The sequence below is a fragment of the Lactuca saligna genome, chromosome 5, assembly GCF_052625555.1.
Source record: "Lactuca saligna cultivar CGN05327 chromosome 5, ASM5262555v1, whole genome shotgun sequence".
In the NCBI taxonomy this organism is placed as follows: Eukaryota; Viridiplantae; Streptophyta; class Magnoliopsida; order Asterales; family Asteraceae; genus Lactuca; species Lactuca saligna.
The window spans coordinates 43978822-44000225 of record NC_136421.1 but is presented as its reverse complement, the minus strand read 5'-3'; the positions used below and the strand labels follow the sequence as shown (position 1 = coordinate 44000225).

Here is a 21404-nt window from a genome sequence, read left to right as displayed (position 1 = left end):
TTGGGCGTTCTTTTTATCGATGTTCTTAGTTTAACATATTCTACGACTTTTGTTTATATTGCTAAGGCTAAAAAGTCTTCTATCGTAAATTCACTATTTACGTCTCCCGGTGCCGTGCCGGTTTTGCCGTAAAACTTCGGCGGGCCATAACTTCTTCGTTATAGCTCGGATTTCGGCATTCTTTATATGTACGGAAACCTTGAGACATATTCTACAACTTTATGAAGAGATATCGGGATTATTTCACACTTTAATTTTGACGCTCATTTTTTATTTTTTATTAATTATACATTTATAATTAAATAATAAACACATAAACACACATAATTCACATAATACTCAAATATTTCATATTTATTACTTCAAAAAGAGTTACAATAGTTGACCTAGACTATTACACTGATAAAAATGCTTAGTCCTGAAACCCGGGCGTTACAGCTAACAACATATTACAACCCACAATGCACAAACAAGCTTGGGGAAAAACTCAAGAAGGACTTCCATGGAGCTAAAAGAGACTACAAGCTTGAAAAAAGAGGGGAAACGAGCTATACCTCAAGGAAAACGTTGAGATGACACAAAGATGCCTGGCCTCCTTCTCCTCTTCTTGATCTACTCTTCTTTCTCCTCAAAATCTTCAAGAACACACCAAAACACTTCAATCTCTCAAGGAAATAAGGGTATAAACGATGTTGGGAGCTCTGAGGGTGAATGGGGGCGAGTTTGGGGCGGAAATGAGGGTTTAAATAGGGTGCAAACCCTTGAAATTTAGGGTTTCATCCAGTAGCGGTGACTCGCCGAGTCCAGGATATGGACTCGCCGAGTCGCCAACTTAAACGTGTCCTGAGTCTCGTCCCTACTCGGCGAGTCGGACCTATGACTCGCCGAGTCCAAGGCTAAAATGGGAAATACTCAAATAAGATTTACATACCGGGAACCAGGTGCTACATAACAATTTAGACTTCATTTATTTTACTTTTTAAATAAAAGAGTCAATCATTGCTAATTAAGAATCTAAATAAAAACTATTTATAAAACAAAAATTAAATATTAAAATAAAACATACTACTACACCTGTAGATATGAATAGCAATACACTTCAAAGGGGAGAATCAACAATAGCATTATGCTTAAAGGAAGAGACAACAAAGGCATTATACTTTTTAACTAAAAGGGGTAGCCAAAAAATCATAAAAACCTTATACTAATTAACGACCTGGATGAGATGTAACATTTGAACAATAATAACCCCATAGGATCTATCGGCCAAAATTTTTAAATATTAAGATAAAATTCAAAATATATTTACAAGCTAATAAACTTCAAAATATATTTAATTTGAGTTAAAACCAAAATCAACTAACTTGTCCACTTTAAAACAATAAAAATATCCAAAAATATTCAAAACCAATAATATTTCACATCGTAAATATCTCAAAATAAAAATCATACCAACCAATCAAAATATCTTTAAAACCAAAACAAATGATCAAAATATATTAAATGTGTGTTATAACCAATAACAACTCACTTTTCCATTTTTGGAATTAAGAGTGGAGTTTCCTCTCCGGTTGACTTTCTTTTAGCCTTAGTTGAACTTAAAACATCTCCAGAATCAACATCATAAATTTCTTGGAGGTTGCGCTTCAAATCACGTGATATTTTGCTTGGACTTGTTGCGGTTGACTTATCAACTGTAGAGGGTGTAAAACTTTCATCTGTTTGTGAGATCACATCCTAATTTAAAAAATAATAATAAGTGTTTAATTCCAAATAAAAACTAATCTAAATAAAAGTTTATAAAAGGGAATTCAAAAACCTTTTGATCAGGTTGTACAACATCATCTGATTCCAAAGCAACTTGATTTAAGGAGAAAGATTGAATACTCTAAAAAATAAAATGGAAATATGTTAATCTTTATGTATTTTAACAGTAAAGAATTGTAAATTTTCAACAATAAAAGGTTACATACCATAAGTTCTATTTTACTTTCCAATTCAGAAACAATGGACATATCTTCTGTAACTCTAAGAATTATGTAGATGTTATTATAGTTGTTGACATTGTATTCTGTAATATCTACAACAAAACCAAACTTGCGGTTTTTCAACACATTAAGTTGCATTGGAAATAGTGAATCACTGTCTCTGGCCTGTAAGATATATTTTAATAAATTAAAAAAAAAAAAGTAAATGTTTTCTAATTTTAAGGTATGAATAATATAGCGCATCATGTATCTTTTCAACTCGTATGCACTTATATTTAACAACTTCTTTGCTTTCCTATCAAAAAGAGTCAATCCAATGGTTCCAGTACAATCTTGTACGTTGATTGAAATTATATACCTAAAACAAAAAAATTATGTCATTGTTAGTGTTGTTTTACAGATTGACAAAATTAATAGAAATAAATATGTGTTTACTTTATAACTGTCTGAAATTCAGATTTTTTGCATTGTGCATTTGTACACTCGACAACCATAGTTTCTGAAATTCCCTCAAGGTTGGTATACGAATGATTGGCTTTGGGAAAATTTGCAACCTTTTTCATTTTCTGGTCAATGTTATTCAGGTAAACCTTATTTCCTATATTCATTTTCTGCAAGAAAATTTAAACCATATAGAATTGTAAGGAAAATTAGCAACCTTTTAGAATGTACAGAACATCCTAACCAATAAGTAAAACAGAAAAATTATAAATCAACACATGACAATAACAAATAATTGAATATACTCATAATTTTTTAAATTCAACAAATCATTTTATAATAAAATGGAATACAAACAAAAACAAATAATTCATATGAAATAATGTTTTAGATTGAATAAAAGTTTTTATAATAAGATGGAACACAAATATAAAATTAACATGAAAACGATAATTATACCGACAATGCCCCTGCAACATACTAATAGATAACATAACAATGAATCAACTTGGCTTATCAATTAGGATTACAGTAACTGCAAATTAAATTAAATGAAACAGCAAAACTAAAAAAAAGATACTAACGTAAAGAGCATCCTAACTAACAATTAAAACAGAAAAATTATAAATCAGCACCTAATAATTTTTTCTTAAAGTAAGTAATATATATTTTTTAATGTGTAAACCAAATGAGTAGATTTCTTACAGACCGTGGTTTATACGGAGGGTAACTTGTATGCTATTATTAATCATTTTATTGAGATTGTATTTAGATAAATACAAACAAATTTTAAAATTTCATACCATCAAAACAAAAGTTACTGTGCAAGACTGACCATTTAGAATTTTAATAACTTTGTAGGTCAACTTCAATGGTTTGGCATATCATGTCAGAATTATGGGTTAATTCACTAATTTGTAGTAATGAACTTGAAGCTGGATCACAACAATCATGTTAAAGAAAAAATAGTTCTTATGTTCATTAGTTTTTTCGTATACATCTACATTAATACGTAAATAGATAAAGTAAAAATAATTGACATCATAAATTAGATTTAATATAACAGCAAATCAAAGTAAATGTAACACTAAAACAAAAAAAATGTAATAGTAAAGTTTCAGATCTGAAAACGACTATTTTTTATTCTTTTAAAGAAAATGAACTTGTCATGTTCATTAGTTTTTCGTCTTTTAAACTGAAAAGGTAGAAGAAGTAGACGATTAAGAAGAACTACAAAAAAGAAGAAGAAGAATACCAATCATACAATCAGAAATGTGATAGATACCAATAAATAAGACCATGAAAGGAATACAAATATTTGTAATTCTGATATTTGAATACACTAACCTGATTTAATTATTGAAGCGTTGTAGAATCAAGAAGAATGAAGAAGAATACGTTTGTTGTGGTTTCTATGGAGCATAATTGTTATGGAGCAGAATGGTAAAAACAAAATAACCGTATAAATGGTATTTAGGTTTGCTGAGAAGAATACTGTAGATTTTTAGGGATTTAATGATTGCAATATATTTAATTTGCAATCAAAAGAAACAAACTTTCAAATTTAATCGTGAATTTCGAATCTGATTTTTGATTAACATATTTTTTCAAATTATTTCCATAATTTTTATTCATTTAAAATTAATGATTGAATATTTTGAATGCAGTTGACTGCTCAAATTTCCGGATTTTTTGCATCAGTTTGAAGTTTGATTTAATTTGGATTGAATGATATTTACGTAAATATAGATGAATAAATGAGTAGGAAAACTCGATTTTGGGGGTCCTTAGAGAGTGACACGTGGCAGAGTTGTACTTATTTATTAGAATTATGATTTATTATATGAATATTTGATAAAAATAATTGAAATATTTTGAAATATATAAAATTACATAAATGATAATAGTTTAAAAAAGATAAATATATAGATATATTTTTAAAGACATATGAAAACTTATTTTAAAACTCAATAGTTTTTTCTTAACGTTAGATGAAGTAGATTTTTTAGATTTGTAAAGTTTTTTTTTATCTAAAAGCTAAAAATTAATACTGCAAAAAAAAAAAGTTTAAATCGAAGGTTTTGTTAAAAACTAAAAGGTAAAATACTCATAAACATTTATTTTGATACTAATCAAATCAGTTATTTTAAGTTACACAATAATATCTTTTATTACTTTATTTTTATTTCGGAAAAGTATCATATAAAACGAAAGTATATTATCATCCAATAAATTTATTTTTTAATAGCGGAGCAAAGGAACCACACGCCACACTAAATAGTATATACAAAGCATGGAGGCTCCTTTTGTCATATAAAATCTTCGCTTTACATTCACAAAAATATTTGGTTTTGTGTGATTAATTTAAGATAATTTCAACGTCTCCACCAAACAACAATTTCTAATAAAACGAAAGTATATTATCATCCAATAAATTTATTTTTTAATAGCGGAGCAGAGGAACCACAAACCACACTAAATAGTATTTACAAACTTACGATAAAACATGTAGGCTCCTTTTGTGATATAAAATCCTCGCTACACATTCACAAGAATATTTGGTTTTTCATTTGTGTGATTAATTTAAGATAATTTCAACGTCTCCACCAAGCAACAATTTCCAGGCTTATGAGATAAATAAATTTTGCACATTTGTGGTGCTTCATTCAATCATTCATATATAAATGTTCATCGCGATCAAGGCATGAGGTTATACATTTACGTGCTTTAAACTCACTAAACCTTAAATTTATAACCCTAACTAATTTTACCAGTTAAAACACAATAGACGGTGTACCTAATCACATAATATTATAGTAGAATAATTAAACTAAAAACTAAATGCTAATAATTAAACTAAAGAAATAACTTTAAAGGGTGTTTTATCTGATTTTACGAGTTTCGAAAAACTTAAATTTAGCACTTAAGTAAAAACAAAAGCAAACACCTAGAATACGATTTTTAATCAGGTATAAAATCCGTTTAATTTAGAATCTCCCATTTTTCTATGGTTTATTCCATTGGTTACCAATTTATGAATTACTAGTTATCATGATCCTAATACCTAGCACATATCAACTCATGAACTTCAATTACCATGGTCAAGTAACCTGAGAACAACAAATTGATTTTAAGATTTTTATTGGACTATGAATGATAAGATTTAACAATTACTTTTTTATGGTCAAGACAAGCAATTTAAGTGCACAATAAGATTATTAATGTTTTCTTACACAATTAAAACAACTAACTTTTACCACCTAACTTTAGGTGTAACGTCTCAATTTTCAAATACAAATATTAATTTAACATAGTTTCAAAACATCTAAAATTCAAATATTCAAATACTAATGTCATTATTAATAATAACTGCGGAAACGAATAGAAATTTAAATAAACACTTGGCGCATTACGTCCTCTTCAACTGAGCTTTATCATTTCCATTCCCGCTACCACTCGCTATGTTATTTCCTGGGTTGCGTGCATTTAAAGATTCTAATGGGTAAGCCTAGGGCCTACTGAGTTTGTGGTTTTTATACATATTGACGTCGATAAAATAAAAATAATGCAACAAATTATCAAAAATAATTTTTTTCATTTCTTTCAACCCTTGGTGACACATTAAGAAACTACTGTCATTTTTAGGGAACACATCCATCCGTCGGGCACAACAAATATGCTTACAGCTAATTAATCAAAGCATAAGCTCTCCGCCGCGTACCGATACCCTGTACGACGACTAATAATAAGACCGTGTAGTTAATACACATGTTCCCTATATACATGTCACCCACCCTTTTTACCCTTCCACATAAAAATTCATACAAATATTCATAGCAATAACAGCGGTAACATGTAATTGCAAATAAAACAGAATCAATATTTCATGCAAGCAACCACAAAATTCACACGAAACTCACATTAATAGCGTTAGGTCTTAACCAAGGTTTGCCACGCTACACGCACCTTACATTTAACCAACATACATTCTAAGGCTCACTTCCAGAAAACACTCTTTACGATCACTTTTGTTCAACCGTCCATATGTCTCATCTAACCAAATATTAGTTATAAACAATAATTACGTTTTTTTGTAACAACCTTTTGAATAATTGTTATTTCCTTTTAGAAATAGTATTCTAAACTAATAAAAACCCAATGGTAAAATATTTGACGACACTTTCGTTATTATCCAAAAATAATTTTAACTAAAAAAATGAAAATAACAAGGGCTAAACTCGAAGTATATTGGTTTATACAATTCTAATTAATCAACAAGTTTTAAAACTCAGGGACTGGATTTGTAATTTTTATTTCCTTTAGTTTAGCCTAAAATAAATAGAACTCAAAGTTTAGGGGTAAAAACTGTTATTTTTGAATAACTGAATTAATAGACGTCTTTTTTAATTGGTAAGCGACCCAAAGAGCAAACAGTGGCATCCAATGCAATTTTTGACTTTTGACCCACTGATAAGAATAACTTATATATCAGACCCGATATTATCTCCTTCTTCACCCGAAAAATTCATATTTTCTGCTTTTATATTGAAGTTTCGATTATACAAAACAATATCAGTTAATTTAATAAAAATCACTATCATTTACCTTCACTTCTGCCTAACAACCTTCCAAAAAAGTTATGAAAATTATGCACCCAAACAATGTGGATTAAAACAGGTGAAAAAAACGTTTCTTATAAATCTTGTTGATTTGGTAGTGGTTGGATGAAATTGAGACAAGAGATTGAACCAAAACATGTTTAGCAGCACATTAATCTATCTAAGTAACTTAATCAAGCTTAAATCGAGTGTTCATACCTTAATTTCAAAAAGAACTCCGAAAATTTTCAACAACTTCCACACCTAATTTTTCCTTCAAATCTTAGTCATTTCTTGCAATTCCAATGGGGTTTCCACTAAAAATTTCGAGCTCTATATATTGCCTAAGGTTTCATTTGTTACTGTCCCTTTAGTTGTTCTAATTATGGCCTAATCAAGGATGACGGTTTTCTAGACATAATACCTCATAATTTGCATCTAATTAACCCAATAATTCTAAAGAAATCATTTTTTGTATATATAAGCTGATTATATACATTATATATTTTTATTTGACATGAGTTATCACAAGCTTCCCCCCTTAGAGAAATTTCGTCCTCGGAATTTTGAATTAAGCAAACAAATGAGGGTATGTAGTCTTCATATCTCGCTTGGTCTCCCATGTTGCATTTGAACCTTTATTATACTTCCATTGAACTTTCACTAGTGATATCTCCACATTTCTTAAATTTTTGACCTTTCGATTTATAATTGCAATAGGTTCTTTCGTATATCGCAGCTTCTCATCAACCTTAATTTCTTGAAGTGACACTTCTATGGTGGCATCCGCTAGACACTTCTTTAGATTAGAGACATGGAATGTGCTATGAATGCCCTGTATTTCCCTTGGTAGCTCCAATCGATAGGCTACTTCCCCAACTCGTTCCTTAATTATAAAGGGTCCAACGTAGCGAGGACTTAACTTCCCGCGCTTACCAAAACGCACAACACACTTCCATAGGGACACCTTTAACATAACTTTATCACCAACCTGAAACACTATTGGCTTCTCCGCTTATCTGCATAACTTTTCTGCCGATCCTGAGCAACTTTAATGTTATCCCTATCGTCTGGATTTTATCGGTAGTTAGTTGAACGAGTTCAGGTCCAACCAATTGTTTCTTCCCCACCTCATTCCAACATAATGGAGTTCTACACTTCCTACCATATAGAGCCTCATATGGTGCGACTTTTATACTTGCGTGATAGCTATTGTTGTAGACAAACTCAGTTAATGGCAAATGAGTTTCCCACGACCCTCCAAAATCAATAACATAAGACCTTAACATATCTTCCAAGGTCTGTATTGTCCGTCCACTTTGCCCATCGATTTGTGGAAGGTAGGCTGTGCTCAATTTCACTCAAGTACCCATTTCTCGTTGGAAGCTACCCCAAAATGTCGATGTAAAGCGACTATCCCGATCCGAAACAATAGACAACGGAACTCCATGTAGTTTCACTATCTCGTCAACGTACAATTTAGCTAACCTTTCCAACGGGTATGTCTCCTTAATCTGAAGGAAGTGCATCGATTTAGTTAATCTATCCACGACCACCCAAATCGCGTCATAGCCTTTCGGTGTCCTCGGTAACTTAGTCACAAAGTCCATCGTGATGTGATCTCATTTCCACACTGCAATCTCCATCGACTGTAACTGTGCATAAGGCCTTTGGTGCTCAACCTTCACCTTCAAGCACGTCAAACACCTTTCAACAACCCTGGGCACCAGTAAGATTTGGGTAGGTCTTGATACATCTTGTTTGTTCCCGGATGGATTGAGTACTACAACATGTGCGCTTCCTTGAGAAGTAAGTTACACACTTCACCCACTCGTGGTACCCAAACCCTTCCTTGGAAACACTTCAAGCCATGACTATCCTTTTCCAATGATTGTATTACTTCTCTTCCTTCGAGGCCTCCTCCTGGCTCTTTCTCAAATCATACATTAATCTTCGTCATTCGAATCTTAGGTGGTCCTCTTATTTCCTTACGACTTAATGCATCAGCTACAACTTTTCCTTCCCTGGATGGTACAATATCTCACAGTCGTAATCCTTTAATAGCTCCATCCACTGTTGTTGTCTCATGTTTAGATCTTTCTGATCAAACAAGTATTTCAGGCTCTTGTGATCAGTGAAGATCTTACACCTTGTCCCATACAAATAATGTCTCCAAATCTTTAGAGAGAACACTACTGCAGCCAACTCCATATCATGTGTTGGGTATTTACACTCGTAAAGCTTCAACTGCCGTGAGGCATAAGCAATCACCTTACCGTTTTGCATCAAAACACACCCCAAGCCTAACTTGGATGCATCACTATAAACAAAAAAACCATCATTGCCTTTTGGTAATGATAATACTGGTGCACTGCTAAGCTTTTCCTTTAAGACCTTAAAGGCATTATCTTGCTCTAGCTTCCACTCGAGCTTTACATTTTTCCTTGTTAGGGTAGTTAGTGGTGCATCTATGTGCTAGAACTCTTGTATAAACCTTCGATAGTATCCTACCAACCCAAGAAAACTTCGAACTTCTGATGGGGTCCTTGGTGGTTCTCATTTTTCAATTGCCTCAATCTTTGCTGGGTCCACCTTGATACCATGTTCGTTTACAACATGTCCCAAAAACTGGACATCCTGAAGCCAAAACTCGCACTTAGAAAATTTGGCAAATAGTTTTTCTTTCCTCAATAAGCTAAGTGTTAGTCGTAGATGTTGCTCATGGTTCGCTTTATTTTTAGAGTATATCAAGATGTCATTGATAAATATAATTACAAACTTGTCTAGGTATGACTTGCACACCGGGTTCATCAGATCTATGAACGCAGCTAGTGCATTGGTCAAACCAAATGGCATTAATAGAAACTCATAATGACCATACCTAGTTCGAAAGATTGTCTTTGACACATCTTCTTCCCTGACTTTCAATCGGTGATACCCCGGCCGCAAATCGATCTTTAAGAAGTAACTTGCTCCTTGAAGTTGATCAAATAGATCATCGATTCTCGGTAACGGATACCGGTTCTTTATAGTCACCTTGTTTAGCTCCCTTTAGTCAATGCACATTCGCATTGTCCCATCCTTCTTCTTAACGAACAATACTAGAGCACCCTACGGTGAGGTACAGGGCCGAATAAAACCCTTGTCGACCAGATTTTTGCAACTGAGCCATCAACTCCTTCATTTCGGTTGGTGCTAACCGATAGGGCGCACGAGCTATCGGTGTTACTCTTGGGGTAAGATCGATTCGAAACTTCACTTGCCTATCTGGTGGCAAGCTAGTTAGGTCATCAGGGAACACATCTTGGAACTCGCGTACTGTAACGCTCGTAGATCTGGGCTAGTCAATTTAGAGATAATAGAGGTCGAAAACGAATTTTTGACAAAAGATTATTTAGAATAAATAATCTTAATCAAGTTGTATAATATGTCTCAAGGGTTCCGTACAGATAAAGAACGTCAAAATCCGAGTTATAACAAAGAAGTTATAGCTCGTTCAATTTTTACGGCAACCCCGACATTGCACCGGGAGACGAAAATAGTGAATTTTTTGATAAATAAATCTTTAGCCTTATAAATCTAAACAAAATTTGTAGTATACATTAAACTGAGAACATACAAAAAAAGAACGCCCAAATCTGACTTCGTATGAGGAAGTTATGAATTTTCTAAGATTTGGCATAGCAGTGTACGACCCGAAACTCGAATTTTAGTTCGAGCGGTTTTTGTCCTACGCAACCTAAATGAGATTTGAATATATCATTAATAGGAACTCAACAATAAAAAGAAAGACGAAAACGGAGTCCGTATGTAGAACTTATGAATTTTACGCGGATATTTAACAATATAATTTCCTCTCACTGTTAAATTTAAGATCGATCGAGAATTAGCCGACGGAGTTTAAATGAAAATTGTATAGATTGTTTTTACCTATGTGTGGATATAAAGAACATCAAAAATAGAGTTCGTATGCGAAAATTATGAACTTTTGAAAAATCGGCTGATTTCCACCCTATGTGCGATGCCACGTGTCAGCACCAGGCTGTGCCTGGGTGTCTCCAGCTGGCTCACGACGTGAACATCATAAAACTCATGAAGTGAGTGACCCTCCAGCCCCATATAAATAAGAGGTGAAGTCCTCTTCATTCATCACACCTCCCATCATTTCCCTTTCTATCTAGAACTTCTCTCTAGCCCCGAAACCCCCCGAAAAGCCTAGGGAACCTCCCTAGCACGAGGAGGAAGCCCCGGAGTTCCCGAAGGCTCTGAGAAAAAGAGTCTTTCAACTCGGGAACGCTACTCCAACGGTTCCCGGTTTTGAGAAAAACCCGTTGTAAGTGAGCTACGCCTAACCTATCTTTAGTATAGCTTATGATTCAATATAGTAATGTTATTAGGACCTTATAATAATTACTTGGGCTATTATTATGGGTTATATAAGTATTGTTTAATGTTTATATAATATTAATAATAGCTAAATTATTAATTAGTCTCGGTGAATAATAGACTAAACTCTAGTGGTAATGATACTACGTTTTGTCAAAGGAAAATTGTGTTAAGAGTAACGAAGTGTTGTCCGAGTGTCGAGTCACCACCTTTTCAAGTGAGTGCATGGTCCCTTTCATCTTAAACATAGATATGAAGTATTTTATATAAACTACGTGCTATGTGTGCATATTATCTGTATACTTTCTATCTATGCTGGATGAACGATTTTATACAAGTTTTATATGATTTAAACTATATATGTATTTATATCTACATAATATGTTGGGTAAAACATGTGTAGATGAAATATGAGTTGGATGATGAGTTGAGAGGTGATATAGACCAGAGGTAAGGGTGAGAGGTGGACGATGTGAGAAGCCTTGTTCCTAAATGCTGGTCTCGTCATCTAGCAGAGTATGGATGATAACCACAAACTCTTCTAGACAGTCCAGTGGAACACTGCCAGGCTCGCAACCTGTAGGTGTTGTGAACGATGTGTTCACCGGTGTACTCTAAAACCCATTAATATGTATTGCGAGTGGACTCTCAAAAACGATATTGTCAATTAACAAAATAACCTTAGCAGATGTGCCCGAAGGACAATACCGGCAGCTGCGCCTCATAGAAAATGTCACAATTCTGGCAGTTGCGCTTAAGTGATAGAACTAGCAGATGTGCTTGATAGTTGTGTCATTGACAGTTGTGTCATTGACAACGATGGACTTCGTACCTATTCCTTAGTATAATCCTTAGGAATGAATGAATAAGAAATAGCTGATTCTTAGGGTAGATCCTTAAGAGTAATGAAGATAATGGAGATGGGTAATTGGGTTAACTGTTTGATGATTAAACATAATAATTATATTATTGTGGGTTGAAAACCCTATGTACTCACCAAGTTTACCAACCTGACCCACTCAGTTTATTTATATCACAGGTGTTGATATGAAGTCACATTACACTGAAAGATTAAGGAGATATAAATCACTAGTGATAATGAATGTAAGTTCTGTTTATGCTTATGTTTTTGTATTGACGATGACATCCCAAATGTTTTCAAATGAATAAAAATATTTTTGTTTAGAAATGTTTTGATAACATATTTATCATGTTTTACTGGGAACAAATTCCGCAACATTTTTATTAAAAGAGGTACTCTGATTTTTATAAAGCATAAACAAAATCGGTCTTTTTCTGGCCGTGAAAATGGGGATGTCACACGTACAACAGATATATGTGCTATTTTAGGCTTGTCCTGCTTGGCATCGAGAACATATGTGTAACATCCATAAATTTTACGCTGAATTTAAACCTTTTCAATCATAAATAAATTCAAACAACGTTTGTTTACAAAAATGTTTTCAAATCAATATTCATCAGAGTGTCCCAAAATCATAACATAAGGATGAGGAGCGGTACGATCATGCCTTTGCCTTGCCATGATCTCTTGAAGTACCTGAAACAATAAGCTAAAAACTGTAAGCCCGAGGGCTTAGTGAGCTACCCTCAAAATACCAATACCATACTGATAATACCATAACAATAATAATCAATCAATCAACATGCGTACTAGGCCATCGGCCTGACTGGACTGCCCTATTGGGCCTACAGTCTGTCTGGATCTATCCCGAGCCTTCGGTATGATTGGTCCGCCATGTGGGCCTACAGTCTCCCCGGGCAGCTCATAGGGTATGTTGGCCTTCAGTACAAAGCAGGAGCGCCTCAACCCAACCAACAAGCAAATAACCATGTGTGCCTAACTATCATATACTGGCATATACAAACATCAAACATATTTATCTCACTGATCATCAATCATAGAATTCTCCTGTAACTAGAGTACCGACCTAGCAGGTGACTAACATACCAATCCCTACGAATCATAAGAGCATAACGTACTGTCTACCCTAATTCCGATCTAGCAGATCATAACCACATGTAGCATACCATAACAATAACAACTAAAAGGGTCGGCCTTGGTGTCGTAGACCCTATCGATATAGTGAGGATAACTCACCTCGCAGATATCGACTCGAAAGTTAAACTCCAACTCTCGGATCACTTGACACAGGCTCCACCACCTATTATCATAGTACAACATACTCATAAGTCCTTAACCTTATAAGGTACTCCATAACCCACTAGTTAACCCCTGGTCAAAGTCAAAGTCCTCAGTCAAGGTCAACAGTCCATGTTGACCTATTATCATATTGAAAATCTCATTTTTATTAATGAATCTATAAACATAATAGTACAAGTATTTTATTCGATACAAAATAAATAATAAAAAATAAAAAATGCTACAAATTTCAAAGCATTTTGATGTTTTCGTGTCAATATTTCTTTATTTTCTTCAATTTATCATTTTTCATCTTTTCAATATTCACCACAATTTATTCGAAATCTACAAGAAAATTTTAAAAAATGATTGATGCAAAAACACTCAAAAAATACATATGTGATTAACATATGAATCACATGTGATTCACATATGAATCACATGTGATTCACATGTGAATCACATTTACATATGACATCATATGTAAATCACATATGAATCACATGTGATTCACATATGAATCACATTTACATATGACATCATATGTAAATGACATGTGATTCACATGTGAATCACATGTGAATCATATGTGATTTACATGTGAAGTGCATATGATTTACATGTGAATCAAATGTGAATTCATATGTGACTCACTTGTGATGTCACACCCCCGAACCAGACGGCGGAAACGTCCGGGGGCTATCGTGACTCATTGAATACCATAACAATGCATATACATGAAACATAACATAAAACATCACCAACATTTGGAAATGATACAACTGGTAACGTTTACATACATTACATTGTTCCAAAAATTACATTCAAAGAAATAACTGTTTGGTACTACTTAAATCACAGCAAAACGTCAGAGAGTACAAATCATCTTCACTTTATCTGTTACCTGAGAATACAAGTATTTTGAAAAACGTCAACATATGAAATGTTGGTGAGTTCATAAGTAGAGTTTGAAATCCAATGTGTTGTTTGAAAACCTTTAGAAAATCCGATATTTTCTAGAAATTGAATGGTGTAATAAAAATAAGTAATGATCCATGAGTATGCTTGTTTGAATTCTATAGATGTAAGCGTAAGAGTTGTGAAATTCGACCGGAAATTTGTAATCGTTATTGAAATCCTGGGAAAACCCAACGTTTTCCTATCGTTGTATCGTTGTATTCCGGAGGCATCGAGAATACAGAGGGTGGTGAAGTGTTGGGACATGCGTTAGTGAAAACGACAAGTCAACAACCTTACAAGCGATCCTCATAGGCGTCACTCGTAAATCTTCACGCGACTCGATCCTCCCAGACTTGTAAAGTCCCACGACCGGAGGGAAGGAAGAAGGTACGAAACCTTCGGGGTTTCCCCGCGTCGTCCGAGACCAAATGCAATTGCGAAGGGCCCGAAGCCCAACTCGCAATCTTGAGTTACAGACTTTACTAGCAGCACTGAAGGACCCTTGGGGACCAGCAGCATGTTGCCATTGAAAGTCTTGTTACGTCATGTAGGGTCGGTAAAACCCAACACTTCGTAAGAGAGAGAGAGACCTTCGGGCCTTAAGATCAGGTCGTTGGGCTAGCTAGGCTCAACAGACAAGATTTTACACTTTTGGGGCCCAAAGATGGTGCGTAGACGTCTGTGCACACTCGCATGTAATCGTAATCGTTATGGTTATGAATCGAAATGTCGTAGCTTCGTCGTGTTAGTGATTTTGGATTTTTATTGGTTCGAGACCGAACCAATTCGTTTGACAACGACTTTTGGTATTGTAGTATATTGTATTTCGTCGACAAGCGTGTTACCATCAATTGGTCAAATTGCATATATTAACTAGCCTTGAAGATTTTCTGTTTTCAGCCCCTCCTTAATTGAAGAATTTACTCTTTTTACCCCTTTATTTAAAAACTTTCCGGTTTGGTCCTTAAATCAATTTTTTGACATTTTTATACCAAAAATTATTGACATAAGTATTTTTCCAGCAAACTTATCATAGAAAACAGTTTAAGCCCTTGAAACTTCAGTTTTCTCGGTTATAGCCCCTATTTTTCGCAACTTTTACATTTTTGACCCAATTTGGAAAAAATTTACAATTTTGGTCCCTTTTAAATTTGGAAAGCATTTTAAACCTTTGAAAAGCATATGGAACACTTATAGCCCACTGTTTTACAGAAAAATGCAGTTTTGGTCCTCCAATTTAGAAAATTTCGCATATTGGGCCTTATTGGGCCGAAAATGTCACATTTAGCCCAATAAGCTTAGAATTTATGTTTTTAACCCTCTAAATAGCATATTTTCAGAAAAATACATTATGCAAACTGTTTTGACTCATCACACCCATCAGATTTCGAAATGTTTCATATTAGGCCCTTCAACTTTGCATTTTCAACATTTTATGTCAAAAAAATGAGTTTTTAGCCCAAGTTAAGTGTTGTTAAGCTATTTAGCCGTTTTCTTAGTACACTTTGCATGTGATAGTCTATTTTGTGCTATGATAAAATGTATGTCTCGGTTTTTAGCATATCACCCTAGATCTATCAATAAAATCATACAAAACATGCATATAAGCATAGAAATCAACCACAACATACACATAATGATGGATCTTCACATTTTCTTGTATTCTCCCCCATAAAAACTCATAAAAATCGAAAATAAGGGGATATGAAACTCACTTTGGGTGTTGATTCGGTTTTTGGAAGAAAGAATGGAAGAAATGAAGTGACTTTGGCCTTTGCACCCTTGATGAAGTTTTCGAGTTTATGAAGCTTTCTAAGGTGAAAATCACGATTTTTGCATGGATTAGGAAGGGATTTTGAGAAAATAAGGAATACAAGTCATAGATCCAAGCAAACCTTACCTTAGATGATGATTTTTGTGGAAGAACTCCTTTGAAGGCTCCTAAATCTCGAGATTTTTAAGTGAAGAGGGAGGATATGTTCTTGAGGGAGTTTGAGAGATTTTTGTGTTTGTGTGTGTGTGTTCGGCCGAGAGTGAGAAGAGAGAGGAATGGAGGTGATTTTTGAAGTGATGTTGCATGGAAATATGGACTAGCTTGCATGGATATCCAATGGTTAAAGATGAGGTGGCATACTAAAGTCAACTCTCTTCTCTTGGGCTTGTTTTGGGCCTTGGGCCGAGATTTTTGGAATGGAAGGAGAAAAATTGGGCTTTAATGCTCTAAACCCATGTAGATGTTAAGTTGGATGGTTTTTAGTCCCAAAAGAAATATAGTATGATTTTTACACTTTGTTGGGCTAGTTTAGGTTAATCATGGTCCAAAATTTTGTATTTATTTCATTCTAGGCCCAATGTGACCCATAATATTGAAATAAATGAATGTGGGTCCAATTAGAGCCCAATTAGGGTTCTAAGCCCATGATAGTCCAATTGGAAGCTTATTGGTCCATTTGGATCCAATAAGGAAGTTCTAGTCCAAAATGGACTTAACAAGAACTTCTAGGGTTTTCAAATTGTTAGATGACTATTTGTAGTACTTGTATAATGTATTTGATTGAAGTTTTTGATTCACATTAGCTTGAATGTATGGATTACATGACACAAAATTTCCAGTTGTGACATGTGATTTACATGTGAATCACATGTGATTTACATGTGAATCACATATAATTCATATGTGATTTACTTGTGATTTACATGTGAATATAATTCATATGTGGATTACATGTGATTTACATGTAATTCATATGTGAATTACATGTAATTCATATTTGATTTATATGTGATTTACATGTAAATCACATTCACTTGTAAACCACGAGTGAATCATATATGAATTACATGTGATTTACAGTTAAATTACTTATGAATTACATGTAATTCACATGTGAATCGTATGTGATTAATATATGAACTACATGTGAATCACATATGATCTACATGTAGTTCATACTTTAATCCAACCTCATATTAAAACATATTTTCACCTCTATTTACAATAACTTCTTTTGAAACAAGGTTTTAAAGGGGTCTTATAAGATTGTTTAATCATAAAACTGAAGATACTTTAAACATAATAATGTAGTATTAATAAAAAAAAATCACCGAATTGAATTGAATTGATGTTTGGTAGGTGTTGGACTTCTTCAATAGCCGAATGGATGCACAAAACTTGGATGGTGAATGGTCAGCTGGGAAGGTGCTTCATGTAAAAGAGAGCAGCCCTTGGATCATTCGAGAACTAAGTAACCAGAAAGTGCACTGCCATGTAAAGGTCCTTAGGTTAAATGTGGAATGGAATCAATGATTGTAATCCAGGGACTGGATTCATGGAATCAAAAAATGTCAACATGCCTTGAACCAGATTGTTTTTGTTTGGTCATTGCACATGTTTTGCTTAAATGATTCAGTTGTCTAACATTTACAACCGAATCATCATCCGACTTATCCACCAACAACTGTTTCTTCTTGCCCCGATTACAATGTAGTAGTACCAATACATTAATAATATTATAAAAAGGATTGCTAATTTCATAAAACAGAATATACGGATAACAACTGTTGAGTTTATCATTAGAATTAGAATAGCACCTGTCTTCTTTTTACCAGTAATAGCTTCTTTCTCTGCTTTTATTTTTTCATTTGCAATTGCAGCAACAGAAGAAGCAACTTCTTTTGCATTTGTATCTTTTAAGCTAGTCATTGACAGTCTCATCACATGCTTCAACAACCTAATATAATGAAAGCTTTTTCTGCATACACACAAATCAACAACCGAATTAATTATTTTATGTTGTATACACAAGTAGCAACCTACGTTCAATCACTTGTTTATTACACTGTAATTTGAAGAATCTACCAATTATGTCAACTTACTTTCAACCTACTTCCACAGACCACCTCACATGAATTTGCCTTACAAGGTTGAGAATTGTTTGTGTGATGCATCAATAACTTACTATCAAAAGGTAACAACATGAATATTGCATTTAACTATTTATTTATTTATTTTTCATCAAAGTTCTTCAGTTTTCATCAAAATTCTTCACATGAAGGATGCAATCTCAATCATTACTAATGTTTTTCTAATGAGTTCCTTCACAGAGTGCACGAATGATTCAAAGAGATACGAAAGTAGGTAATTACCTCAGATTGATCCTAGAGTTGATTGAAGGCGACAAAGTCTCCGGAAGAGGTGAAGATGTTGACATCTCCGAGTACATCAGTGATTTCAGGGGAGAATTCGGCGGTGGAAGAAGCTTTTAGGACAAATGTCGTTGGAGTTTTTCTGCTTGGATGTAGATTTAGGGAGCGTATGGTGTTGGTTGTGGTAGGAGACAAGAGAGATGGATGCGACACCAAAATCGAATACAAAAATTATGTCAACTCCACTGGAAACACAACGTCGTTCTCCGCCTGAGACTCCTCGATGTCCTTCGTCACCGATGATTGTTTTGGCGTCATTTCGGAGCCTAACTGATCAATTAAGGCTTGAACTCTCAACTTCTTCTTTGTTATTGATATTCTTCTTTGTTATTGATAACAGCTGAAGGATATGGTCGATGTAGGTGGTGGTCTCCGGTAATGACCTAGATGCGGTGTTGAAGAGTCGACTCGCCGGCGTCGGCTGTGGGGGAGGCGGAATCGCGACACCAGAATCGGAGAAGGTGAGGATCGTTTGGGGAAAATCGCATGTGACGTTAGGATTTTTTCCTTTTTTAGTAAATAAGATTTAACAAATAATGTAATAAACTAATAATATATTTGTTTCCAATAATACCCTTCTCTAATTTAATTAGTAATGCCCCCGCCTCTTTAGTTTTTTGATTATTTACAAAAATGTCACCTTGCATTTTGATCGTCATTTATTTTGATTCAACGTTCCACTTTTAGTTCTCGGCTTCTCGTGAAATTATGAGTTCTCAAATAATTATTTACAAAAATGATTATTACTGTATATATATCCAAAATTTTCAGTAATTATTCATGAAGTGAGATCATTGTGTGTTTCTCAGTTTTTGTGAACTCACATATATCTAATTTTGTTATATATTTCAATAAAGTTTTGTTTTTAACTTATGATTTTGAGATATATAATTTGCTTATAAATTTTTCTACATGAATTACCGAATCCGAGTACTCCCGAGTACTAGCTACTCGGTAGTCGGCCGAACATTCTCTCGGACATCGGCACAGAGATCAAATTATATATTTTTCTTCAAATACATTCTCCGGGACATTGGTACGGAGATCAAGTTCCAATCACTAAAAATGCGTGAAATATTTATTACATTTCAGTTGAATGTTTGGTTTTTATTTGTATAGATAACCAATGAGAAGAGAGTAGATCAAAGTCATTGAAGATTCTATGTAACTATGCAAGATACTAGTTTATTGCTGTATAACAAACCAACAATACACCTAGTATTAATTTTAAGATTTTAATTAGTTTCTTATTTATCCTTTATTTACAATAATAAAAAAGAAATGAGCCCACACCACCCCTTACGAGTTAACTCATCTCATGCTCCTCTCTTTTCTCTCCCCACACTCAACACCTTTTCTCACTGGCCATCTTCGCCCACCGTCCAACATCAAAACTCACTCGTTACAACATTTTATTTCCTAAAATCACATACTTTTTTTTCCCCTTTTAATCTTGTATGACTTGGATAAGTTAGCTCACGTTCAACCTCTAACTTATTTATGTAGTCACCAATTACAACATTTTGAACTAGAGATTTTGGCCTAAAAACTTTTTTTTATACACCCATTTCATACATTTTATTCAAACTCTCTTACATATAGTAACAAAAGCATCATTTATAATTTTATATTGTAAGAACAACTCAAAGTATACGTTTCATAATTATGCCTATATCTTTGTAAGCTTCAAATAACATGTACTTTCTAATGAAACTTATAAACTTTCATATATAACAAAACATTTAAATTAGTCATAATAAATTTATTTAAAAATTAAAAACTCTTTAAATTGATTTTTTATTATTAAAAAAAAATTAATTAACTTGTAACAATATTTACCCATCTCCTAAATCTCCCGAACATTTCGACATCTAAACTCAAATTATTTTTTTGAACAACAATTTCATTAAATTATAAAGAATATCCTACATACAACATCTCCCTATCTATTTGACTAGATTATAAGGGATTAATATAACCATGAAATACATTGTTTAGAAATCGATTAGGAATATGCAATCATCAGACTTTGCTATATGATTACTGAAAATATGAAGACAAAAAAACCATATCGTGAACAAGGTGATCAATTAAGAGCTTAACTCATCAAGACCATTAACTCAAAAAAAAAAAAAAAAAAATAGGAATAATAATAATAAACAACTCATTACTTTTGTGCCAATACATATTCAATCAAATTGTAAGCTATAATACAAGTGTTGTATTGAGTTTGTGTTGCATATAATTAAGGTATTAACAAGGTCAAATTGGTAAATTAGACAGATATAACACCTTCTTCTAGTGGATAGTTAGCCATATCTGGAGACAGAAACCTCCTACAAGCATGCAACACCGATGAGTGAAAGCCCTTTGCATTGTCCAGAAACACAAAGTGACCAGCCTGCAAATTATAATCAAATATATAAATACCATAAAAAATATATATTTCTATTAAAATATATAAAAAATAACAGCCATTTGTTTCAATGCATATAAAGAAAAGAGACCTGTGGGACCCGTATGATTTCACACGGGACATTCATATTCTTCCGTGCTGCCTCCGCCCCCTTGTAATCCATCCAATCCTGGAAACCGTATATAAACGTTGTGGGCACTTTCCACTCTGAAGATCTACAGCCAAACGAGAAAAGTAAATGTCATTTT

At 33.7% G+C, this 21404-nt stretch overlaps 1 protein-coding gene across 2 annotated transcripts in view; it reads right to left on the bottom strand.

Annotated features, from left to right (window-relative positions):
- The window catches only part of LOC145048780 (putative 1-acylglycerol-3-phosphate O-acyltransferase), a 34726-nt gene that overhangs the window by 10783 nt on the left and 2539 nt on the right, over positions 1–21404 (bottom strand). Inside the window, exons 8-9 of one of the 2 annotated variants that reach the window (XM_078997382.1) lie at positions 21248–21371; positions 20888–21141 (exon numbers count right to left, since the gene is read on the bottom strand). The exons of the other annotated variant lie outside the window; for it this stretch is intronic. Of the exons in view, the coding sequence (XP_078853508.1) occupies positions 21016–21141; positions 21248–21371 (250 nt within the window). The 3' untranslated portion in view covers positions 20888–21015. Of the gene's footprint in view, positions 1–20887; positions 21142–21247; positions 21372–21404 lie in introns of those variants that run through there. 2 annotated transcript variants of the gene reach the window in all.